The sequence below is a fragment of the Poecilia formosa genome, unplaced genomic scaffold, assembly GCF_000485575.1.
Source record: "Poecilia formosa unplaced genomic scaffold, Poecilia_formosa-5.1.2 Scaffold113, whole genome shotgun sequence".
Classification (NCBI taxonomy): Eukaryota; Metazoa; Chordata; class Actinopteri; order Cyprinodontiformes; family Poeciliidae; genus Poecilia; species Poecilia formosa.
The window spans coordinates 1,466,664-1,478,607 of NW_006800052.1; the positions used below are offsets into that span (position 1 = coordinate 1,466,664).

Sequence of the window (11,944 nt, forward strand, 5' to 3'; positions counted from 1 at the left end):
ATTTAAATAAGATTTCCTGCAAGTTCTGACCTGTTTTTTTTTTTTTTAGAAAGGCATCCACAAAGACATGCATCTTTCACATTTATTGCAACACCTTGAAAATGAGGATCACATTTATTTTATCTATTCTATTTTTGTTGTCGTTTATTTTACTTTATTGATTTTAGTTTGCTAGAACTGCTGGCCCTTCTAATAACTTATGTAAAATCAAAAAATGTGCATAGAGTTTGGATATAACTTGAAAGTTTCTTGCATGTAATATTTAAAATTCATAATAATAAGAGAACATTCAAAGTCAGATTTGTGTTGATCTTCTTAAGTCAGGAAATGGCAATAGGTCAAGGCATAATTAAAACATTACTACCATTAAATCAGCCTTATTATCTAGATATTGTTGTGAAAAGATAAGCATTATACGTGTTATAGTTGATCATAATATAAGCAAGGCCATGTAAACATGTAGTCATTTATTTCACAGTAGTTTAAGCTGTACTATGAAAATGCCAAATTTGTTGAAAAAGCACATTGAAAAAAACTAATCAAAAGTAGGCCATAATGTCATTAAAATGAAAAAGTAAATAAATAAGTTCAAATAAATAAATAAAAACAATGACTGTAAAATAGAAAAAAAAAAATTGCAAAAAAGCAACCAAAAAAAAATAAAATAAAATAAAATAAAAAATTAGGATGCGCTATGACAGCATGTGTGTTTTTAAAACATTTCTGGACATATGTTAAAATAACTACAATCACACACATGTATCACATCAGGGCCATATGATTAAAAAAATCATTACTTTGTCTTATATACAGTTTAAGAACTGTTGTCTGTAAATCAGACAATTAGACAGTAAAACTGATTGCTGGATCTCAATTCAACAATCAGTTTGATGATCTTGACTGAAAGGTGAAAGTGTCATGGTTTGGAGATTTTCATCAACAACAGGAGGTTGATTGAGTGCACTGACTGAGTCCACCAAAATGTATGCATCGTATCCGATCGTGGTTGGGGAAAATATAATAGTACATAGTAACGTCTCTTTAACACGCTGAACTGACGCTTTGGAGAACAGTGGGGATATGCAGAAATAATAATGAGTTTTATTTCCACTTGACTTAGAAATGAACAAGTTCAAAGTTAGAGAAATTTAATAAAAAATAAAATCTAGGCTTATAACCAGTACGGCTTGTGCATGTCTAAAACACACTCAATATTAAACAAGAGGAGCACACCGACGTCTTTACAGTCTCCGTTTCTGAGCAAGATCCTTAAGAGTTTAAATCCACAAAATGAAGATAAATATATGTTGGTATTGGCTCATATTGTTAATGGCAGCAAGAACCACAACAATTAAATCCCAGTGGTTTTCCCACAAGCAACAGGACAAAGGCATCATGAGCTATTCTATGTTTCTGGGACAACCAAGGCCAAAACGTCTCCATGTTAGTATGGATCCCTGTAAGTCCAAGAGAAACTGGCTGGTTGACTAGTGTGTTCCTAAAAATAGGAAGCCAAAAAACCAAAAACAAAAAAAATAAACTCCTTCAAAATTATATTTAGTATATATATACATGCATTTTATCTCCAGGCAGCTAGGATTTTCACCAACGCATACAGCTTTAATTTGGCCCTAACTAAAGACCAACACAATCGGCAACAATAGAGAAGTCAATTATTTCATTCAAGGTAGCAGGAGAACGAACAAAGTTCCTCCTCCAAGGATATTTCATACTTCAAAATACCTCAAGGGCAGAATGTGGCTTGTATGGAAGACTGGCAAGTTTGTTGCATTGTTGAAAGAAAGCCAGAGGAGTTCCCTCCAAGGTATGTAAGAGACTCAGAAAACAATGAAGGACAACCAATGACAAATTATCAAGCCGTGTCAGGTATTTTCTGGGTATTTCATGTTTTGTGGCTGCTGCTGGCACTAATTCCCCATTTTCTTCCTACTTGACTTGACCCTGAGCACTTTCAATACCCTCATTCGCATAGTTTAATCTGACATTTTGCAGTGTGACAAGGGTTATGCATAGACGGCACAGTATGAAATGCTAAATGTCCTGTACGATCTCTACAAATCGCACATTGTGGGCGTGGCCAGACATTCTGAACGCGTCATCTACTTCGTGAAAAATCGACGCGATAAACACAATCCTCACAGTGACACGGAGGTGGGAGCGTCGTACTGTGGGGATAATTTTCTTCAGCTGGACAGTGAAGACCATCAGGATGGAGCAAATTACAGGGTAAATCTGTAATGAAACCTGAAAGAAGCTGTAAAAGACGAAGCAAGGAGGCAGAGGTACAATGAAAGTTTAGACTGACGCGTTTTCAGGTCTTAGAAAGACTTCAACCTTAGTCTAAGTAAGAGTCTCGGGCAAGACTTTAAAAGAGCTGATCACAGATGTTCACCATCCAATCAAAATCTGATCTTAACCCATTTTGAGAAGAAAAACAGGCAAATATTTTAGTCTCCAGATGCCCAAAGTTTATAGAGAGGTATACCAAAAGACTCGCAGCTGAAATTGCAGGAAAAAATGCCTCAACTCACTTAAATTAGGAGGCTGCAGATAAATAATGGTCACATTTTTCGATTTCTATCACCAAAAGACTCAGAAAACCACGCTAACCCTTCTAGTTCAAAGTTCATTGCTCAGATTTGAAGATTTTTTTTGTTGTCGCTTTCACTTGTAAAATGACTTGTCTAAATCACTTACTGAATGTGTGGTAATCTGATCTCATGGTTTGATTAGCCGAGATGACTATGTGCAGCTCGCAGCTGCTGCGTTCCTGCTCGTTTGCGCCCGTCATTCTATAATCAGCCTACGGTTTGACCCGCGGGCCCGTGGTGAACGGCCCCAGATTGATTGGGCTTAGCTCTTATTCCTGTGCGTCACAAGTTTTATAGTCCGCCGTGATGATCTACGGCACAATTAGTCGAGGCGGCCTTGACTGGCTGCAGCCCCCCTTCCCCCACCCCCACGCCAACAGGTCTAAACCAAGGCTACGTCTGAAAGTGCTGCAGCTACCATCAAGCCAGCCATTGAGAGCGAGCTCCCTCTCTGCCACCACGCTTCCAAGCAACCCCCACTTCCACTTCCACTCCGCCCCCAACCCCCTCCATCTCTCCCTCTGCCTTCCCTTCACTTGCGTAAATACTGGACAGGAGATTTAGGCCCGCCTCCCGGAGCGGTGCTGCACTAAGAGTAGATTCATGAGTCACTCTCTCAAACAGACGTCATCTCCGACTGTTGGCAGGCAGCAGAGTGAATGTAAAGAAGAGGAAGCTTGTTCTGCACGTTTCAAGTTTGCGTCGCACCTGTGATGTTGAGTCAGGACAGAGGGGGACCAGGCAATTTCAGCTCGACCGACGTAGCATTTAGCTCAAAGTCGACAGAAGCAGCGAATGCGTGTGTCTGACGGAGGTGTTGCAAATGTAAACCATATTCCGCATACTGTAGGAGTACTTTCCCTGCAAGCAGCAATACATGCACAGATAGTAAATAAATCACCTCAGATTCCTGCAACTATGTTTGGTACGCACGGGGGAATTAGATCAGAATTCCACATTGGGATGTTGGGAGGAGAGTCAACATTCCCCCAGAAGTGGTGGACCTGGGCACTGAGGCCAAGATCAGATCAGACAGATTCACCGTGTTTTAACGTGAACATATATATGCTTTTCTAACTTTCAAAAGGCACAGTGAAGGAGAAAAGTGCTCAAGAGCGAGGAAAAGTCACAGAAAGAGAAGGATGGCGAGCATTTGGCAGCACCTGATTATGCCGCTCAGACAACACTGCGGCTGAAAAGAGGCATAAGGGCCAGCCTGATCCTGTGAGGCGAGAGAAACGAGGAGGAGGGCACGACAGGATCAGCTGTGAGTGACAAAAACAGGAAGGGGATATCTCTCTACCTCGTTTTCCTACCGTGGCCAAACTCAAGTGCATCAAACAATGAGGCCGAGTCTGTGCACTCACAATACACGGAGCGTTAATTCAGATGGTTTCATTCTTAAGAACCCCACCAGCTGTGCTGGAGTGGCAATGATCAGAGTTTAAAACTAGCCGTTTTATCCCACCCACCCCTAGTAAACTATCAAAAAGAAAAGAAGGCTCCAAAATGGGGGAAAAAATCCTTTTATAACCTCATTCACATGACAAAGACAAGTACATTTTTATATTTCAACCTTAGAAATTTTAGGTAGAAACTTCTAATATATTCCTGAACCAAGGATTAATGGGAAATATTTCCTACGAATTTGGGATTTTCCCGTTTTCACACACAGCAGAAGCGGGACATGCCGCTGGAACAAACTGTATCTTTAGAGAACGTCAGAGAAGATCCAGCCTGCGGTGACGAAACTGCTGATCCTCTCCAGTTCTCCAGAATGTGTATTGTTCATTATGGTATGTTCCCAGTCTCAAATATTTGGCCCCGTTGCCTTGACAGCGCCAATGCTGCGTGGCACACAACACGTCCATTAACGGCCGAGCTTCCCTCCTCTTCGGTGAATGCTTGTGTGTTCCTTAGAGAGGTGTGGCATTTTGAAGATATTCGAGATTTATTGTAACGCCAAACAAAAGCTGTTTTTCAGTGCTAATCCTTAAAGAAACACAACAAAGTACTGACAGCCACACCAAGTTTAGTTCTAATGCTCAGCAATCGGCTGCTGATTGATGCAGGCATAAACCATCGACTGGAGCACTCCTGGTGTTGCGCTTCAGGCTTGCGTGCATTAAACACATGTCGAGCATCGTTTTACGGTACCTGAAGTGGGTCTTTAAATAGCTTCATTGGTCCAAACTGCACCTCTGTTAATGTGGTCTGAAAAATAAGAAGAATAGAAGAGTTAGAAACAAAACAGCTGAGAAATTTCACACGAAATGTCTTCTTGTATTAGCTTAGAGGTCGTCTGGAGTTTACAAATCACAATGACAAGAAAACATTCCCTTTCTCCTGGCCTGTGTAAAATCTGGAAAAAGCTGAAGGGAAGCAAATTGCGTAAAACACAGACAAACAGGAAATATAGTTTAATTTTCTTTTGACTGACAGAAAATTCTAACTTAGATGGAATTTGAGATGATTACTGCTGATTTCACTAAACATGCAAATGGAAGAGATACCCAGTTAAACAGCTGGGTTCGATGACATTAAATACAGATGAGATATGATGTACAGGAAAAACAAACAAACTGTTGTCTGTCTTGAATGTATCAGGTGCAAAAAGGTGTGCAAAGACTAAAAAAAGTGAGCAAAAGCTGTTGCACATTTTTAGCAGCTATTTTAGATGCTCACACATTCTCTTTTGGGCCAGACTCAAAACTGATGAACAAAGTTCAAATTAACTTAACGGTGTCTTATTGTTAATCACTGTAATGCCTCTAAATTGCTACCTTTAAGTTGAATTTCGCACCCCCAATTTCTTTGTACTTTGTTCTGTTGTTTGTTTTTCTCAAAAACTTTGCATGCAGGTAAAAAAAAAAAAACTTCTCATTTGAAGCTATCAAAAAATTGGTGCAGCTTTTTAAATCCAAATAAAAATTGCCCAACACCGTCACTGGGTTCCGTGTTTTTATCCATGGGAAGCAGCTTGTCGTGTCTAATTTTTGTTCTGTTATTTCAACTTAAGTCATTGAGCAAACAGACAGAGAGAGTTTTCGAGGAACATTGTGTGAGTAATCATCTCAGCCTTAAGACTGTAGGTCTTTACAATGCAAACAGCCAAGTTTGCCCTTCATCCAACAAAATAATTTGTCAAGAGCTCCAAACCCAACCTAGTCCTTGTTTATGTCCTTCTGTCTAGAAATGGTAAAGTTATGGTTAAATTAAAGAGCGGCCATCTTGTTTCTATTTTTAGGTATTCGACTACAGAAAACAACCCAAGCTTTGCAAAAAAAAAACAAAAAAACCCAGAATTAATAAATTATATTAAATTCCGAATTTATGTAAAATGAAGGAGAAAAAAAAACATATTGTAGTCATAACCCAAATGGCATGGATGTTCCCATTGTGGGTATTAATGCATTTTAAGGTAGATCTGGTATTGGAACGGTTAAAATAATTAGCTGCATATATTAAAATAGGCAAGCTGTAAGCAACAAACTGTCTAAAGTTCTGATTTAAAATTGGTCTTTGCTACGTTAATAACCTTCAGTGACGATCACCTGAACAGCAGCCGAAATACACCTGAATCATTACATTTTTTTTTCTTTGTTGATTGTTTTTTTTCCCCTTTGGTTTTTGATAGTCTACTGTTTTCTGCTGTATGATGTTCTAATGTTTTCTGAGGAGGTTGTCGAAATGACAATTTGCTCTCAACATACTTAAATAAAGGTTAAATAAAATAATTTAAAAAATAAAAATAAAGCATCAACCAAATCTTTTCTATTAAAACAAGTATAAAAAGAAGCAAAAGTCAAAATATGAAAGAAATCTGAAATCTTGAAGAAATAATCAACACATTAAAATATTACACAGGGATGTCTAGTGTACTAGAACTAAGAGTATTTAAGAAATCTTTACTTATATAAGACATTACCAAATAAAGCAGTCATTGCATTCTCGTATTCTCTCAAAAAACAAACAAAAGCTTTATGAAAATCCAATGACTTTGTGAGCTCTCCTTCTATCACACAGACATACGCAGTAGCTGCTTTCTACACCATTCAGCTGATAAAAAAAAAAAAAAGAAAACTGACAAGTAAACCGCATGAACAGAGGTGAAATCTTGCTGAAGCCCAAAGAAATGCTGGATCCTTGTATTCATCCTCTAAAAGTGACTTTGAGTTGCATTACCCACTGAAACCTTCCAGCAGAGACACAAACGCACACCCATGGCAACTGCACTCCCAGACGGCAGTGAAGCAGAGTTACACATTCAACATCACACTGAGGAACAGAACAAAGAGTCCAAATCTACGACCCAGACTCAAAACTCAAGCACAGTTCACTTAGGAGTGCTTCACAATTCTTTGATTAAGACAACTAAAAAAAAGATGTGTAAATGTTACTCTTGGAGGGGTGTTTTTCACTTGTACATTATATATTTCATATTACTTAATCACCATTGCACACTGCATTCGTATAGAAAATAAAAACACTGCAACAAGCATTTAATTTTTTTTAACCTCATGAAAACAAATTACTTTATGAAAAATATATATATATAATTTAATTCTGCCTTTTAAATGCTACAAATTATAATACTGAAGCCAAAGGATCCCCGTTTTCAAAGGTAACATTAAAATGACGCCGACACTCAATCAGCACATCCCTGATTGGGTGGCCACCATTTCTTAAAGTAACAGCATTCCAATTTCTTTTCACTGCACAAATGACAACAGACAAATCGAGAAAACGCACACAAATTTCTAACTGATTTGACTTTCCCTTCATAAGAACAATTTTATTCTGTCAGCATCTGATCTGGCTTCCTTCCTCCTAAACGGAACCCGGCTCAGGGGTTAGTAACCATCGCAACTAAAGCCCCTCATGGGCCACCGTCCCTCCAGAATTCCTCGTCTCCGTAAACAATCTACACATGTGAGGGGGAGCGCAGAGAGGAATTTCAGAGCGTTCCAGGGCCGCAGCAAATCGGTTCTTGCTAAATTGTAAGCCTTTAGAAAGCTCTGTGAAACAACAAAGAGGCGGGGAGGGTGCGCAGGGAGCAGGGGTGGCGGGGCAGATTAGCCCTCGGTTGTAGCCAAATTTACGTCATCTTGACACAGGGCTGTTTGTTGAAGTTGTCTTCAAACAAGGAGGTTGGAATCAGGATGGCTACAAGCTGGTGCTCGGAGATCATCTGATGTTCGAACAGACTCGAGGACCTGGTCGCATGATAGCCTCATGTTTGTGGAAGAGATGCCACAAGTGTTGGAAAAATGGCAACGATGGGAATGAAACAGAAATGATGTGGAGGAAAATTCCACACGAAGAACTTGACTAGGAGAACCTGGTGTCCTTTCCAAAACTATAGTGATGAATGTTTGAGTTTTGCTTCAGTGATAATGAAAGTATCACTGAACGCAATGTAACACTGCGTCTTACATTGTCAAGAGATGAGATTATTTGGTTCTTCATTCAAGTTTAAGTTCAGCCCTGACAATCTTAAATCTGCCTAAAAGTCTGCTTTTTTGGCTCTTGATTCTTTGGTCTATGAGTTTTTGATTTGCTGCCAGCAGCACCTCCAAGCTTGTTCTGGTGTCCTCTCGCCAAGCTCCGAGTCTGCCCCAAGGTCTTGGTTCCAGTAAAACATACGTAGAATACTTTCAAAGAGAAACAATTATGATTCCGCATAATGCCAGGAAGTGTTTGGTGAAGGCAGTGTGATGGGTGTGGAGCCAAGATTCATAATCATTTAAGACAGTTTCATGGAAAAGTGATATCAATATGAAATTTTGCCACTGGTTATAATTCCTTCTCTCTCCTCTTATGGACCAACTCCATCTTCCAAGATGCCAATAATCAGAGACTCACATGGTACGGCCATCTTACAGATCTGACCTTAATCCTATTGAACACTTAAGTTGGTGTTATCCTGGTTTTCACGCCAGACTTACCAACAAAACCGCTTTCTCTGACTGAGTAATGATATACCATCCCAGCACTGTGTGACCAAGCATGAGAGGAAGTACCAGACTGTTGTGGATGTGTATGGTTCTTCAACACACTAAAGAGACACCTATTTGCTAACTGAATAAATCGTTAAATTGCCAATGTGTTTGGTCTCCACTAACCTCAATCATCCAAGTCAAACTGTACAAAGCAAGAATCAGCAGCAGAATAAACTGTTTTGCCTTGGAAGAGAGGTTATGACAAGACTTTCAACCCACATAAATAAATTTATCAATATAAGTTTATTTATGTGGCATCATTTAAGAGGGAACAAAAGTTGTGTTTTGAATCATTCAGCTTGATTAATTTGTTACATATGAGTAAATACAGTAAGCTTTTTCAGAAAAAGAGTGACCCCAAACTGTTTTTTTATTGGAGAGAGCCAGTAAATTATTTCCTTTTATAATTTCCTGTTTTTCTCTCTCAATCAAGCCCAGATGAATTTGCTAACTGAATACTTTCTCTTAATAAAGACAGATTAAGTTTTGAATCTGCAATGATTTACACTCCCCTTTCCTACAGAGTTGACTATTTCCTACAAAGTTGACATTTAATAATAAAATCTGATCGTTTCTGTGTTCGTTTATCTTTTTTCACGGAACAAGTTGTGGCTACCTGGAAGTGTCAGCTAAACTGGCTATCTTATGCTGATATGTTTAGTGAACAAAATAAAATAATAAAATAATAAAGTTCTGACCTTCTTAATTTATTCAGACTCAACAAATAGCTTTGCGGTCCCAAAACACTGTATCCAGGCAACTTTTGCAAGTAGTGCTCACACAGAAGAATATCATGTAAAAGCTGGATGTCGGGGGAGTTGGTGGAGGACGGGACCTTGACATATTGAGTTTGGCCACAAAGCCTCCAGCTAACTTCAGCCTAGCAAGAGCAGTGCACACAACACATTACCGTCTCCATGCAGGAAGACTACTCTCTCTGACTGACGAATACACAGCCAATCCAACTGCAACGGAGGTTGTGTAACTTGTATAGCAGGCTTGAGACACACACAAACTCGCTCACACAAAAAAACGGAGCTAAAGTAGTCTGCTGTCGTCGTAGGGGAACATACAGTACACACACACACACACACACACACACACTGCAATGAATCATTCAGCCAGGCTTTTGCTGTCCAGCATTCAACTAGAGGCAAAACCAAGCAAGGAAAGTGAGAGAGCAAGTAGGCTATGGAGAAGCACAGACATGGTGTGGATGCCAACGTAATCCCTGTTCCATCCTCTTACTAAACGTTGCTGAGTTATACCAGTCAGTCACACCAGGGATTGCACTCTCTGCTTGTGTCTGTGTGTGCACAGGGCCACTTGTTAATAAGGCAACAAGTTTGAGGAGCAGCAGGAAATGTTGGCCTCTTGCATCTGAGGTCAGCGAATGACAAAAGTTACTTAAAACATAAAGAGGTTTGTCCTTATTGATGCCATAACGTCTCTGTCTCATGAGAATAAGCTCACATGCTGTTAAATTTCTATTTAAAAACATAACACATTGCTATATATATATATATATATATAAAGTCTGCATTTAAATTACGACTTTAAAACTGTTCTCGAATTTGATGTTTTTGGTTTAAAAGTGTGCATGCACGCGAGCCTTTAAAATATGCTGGTTTAACACGAGATGCAGTTTTGGTTCTACGTAACAAAGTCATTTTAAAACATTGCACAATGTAAATGTTGCACAAATAATACTTTCATGCTTTCAAACTTTTGATATTCAGAAATAATGGGCCAGCAGTAGAGTATACTAAAACTAGCAGCGGAGCTGTTAAAACAGGCAGTAATCATACTCTGGCAGGGGATTCGATATATTAAAATCGAGCTTCGTACCTACAGTAAAGCAGGCATAAACTGGCAAATCTTGGCAAATGCTAGACGCACTGGAAGAATACCAAAAAGTTCCAGGCTTTAACTTCTGAAGTAAGTTGCTGTGGCCTACTCTGAGTTGGGTGGATGTTAGATAGATCTCAGTTATTTCTGAATACAGGGGAATAGTTAATTAGTTTGAGCAATTAACAAAAGGAAACTCTTTTGTGGTTCTTTTGATAACAGCCAATACAAACCTAAAATTCTGTTTCTCAAAAAAAATAAAAAATAAAAAAAATTAAAAAAAATAAAAAAAATAATTAATTGTACATTGCCAGAAAACGGGGAAAAAAGTCTATTTAACATAGCTTCCTGAAAAGTATGCTCATGTGCTGCATGGTATATTCATGAAATAATAATGGAGTCCTTTTGCTGTTAGTAAATCAACCCATCGTGGCATGGCATTAGCAGATGGCAGCACTGAATTCAGGCTTGATTACAAACAATAGACTAACACCAGTCCATATGTGCCTATTCTGAATGTCTACACTTCTTCCAAAAGTAATTTCATAATTTAAATTGAATAGTTTCCTAGCATCATATTGGTTTTTGAGAACAGCTGAAAAGTTTTCATTGGGGTTGATATTGGAGCCATTCTAGAAGCTTAATGTCCGCCCGCTTTATCTATTCCAAAGTCAGATTTATGTCTGTTTTGGAACCTTACTCCTGGTGGAAGACTTAATTGTATCTAAGCTTCAAGCCTCTTAACTCAGGCGTCTTCACAAAAACAAAAATGAATAAAGGATGTTCGAGAACAAACCAGGATAAACAAATTTTGAATAAGAAACAACTGGGAAACTGTTAGTAATAAAATGGTCTTCCACTTCAATAAAAGAAAAGCCCATGGCAGAATATTTGGGGGAATCAAGCAGAGGCTTTCAATTTTAGGAACATTTCACCAAATGTCAAGTATGGCTGTAGTAGCATCATGCTGCAGGCCTGTTTCACTCCAAAGGGAAATGGCAAATTCTACAAAGGGGATCACATAATGAGGGAACGCTATCCCCAAATTCTTCAAATGCACTTCAGATGAACAGCCAGACAGCTGTTCATCTGAAACAGTGAAATGGCTGGGTTTTCAAACAGGACAATGATCCCAAACACACGCCATAAGTGGTTTTGTAATGGATAAAGAGGGTTAAAAGTGAGCCTTTGGAATGGCTCTGACCTCAGACCTATTAAAAATGCATGGGTATGCTTTAAAGCTGTCTGTTCCAGGAAACTAACCAGTTCAAGTGGGGCTCACCAATTCGTTCTGGAAGAGTTGTTAAAAAATTGAGTTTGCTACAGGACTTTTATTAAAATACTAGTGGGGATGCAGACATGAACGTACTTAGCATTTGTGTTTGGTTAATAATTGCATTGCTATAACAATGGTTCTTAGCAAGAAATCTTGTACCGCTGGTAAGCTTTTTTTTATTTCCCCGTTAGGTGGGGCCACTTTTG

The 11,944-nt window shown here is 38.9% G+C and overlaps 1 protein-coding gene across 3 annotated transcripts in view; it reads right to left on the minus strand.

The window, feature by feature from the left end:
* The window catches only part of pde8a (phosphodiesterase 8A), a 59,274-nt gene that overhangs the window by 20,099 nt on the left and 27,231 nt on the right, over window positions 1-11,944 (minus strand). For all 3 annotated transcript variants that reach the window (XM_007560181.2, XM_007560180.2, XM_016675406.1), the window contains one exon: window positions 4,770-4,826. In XM_007560181.2, coding sequence (XP_007560243.1) covers window positions 4,770-4,826 — 57 coding nt within the window. The remainder of the gene's footprint in view (window positions 1-4,769; window positions 4,827-11,944) is intronic.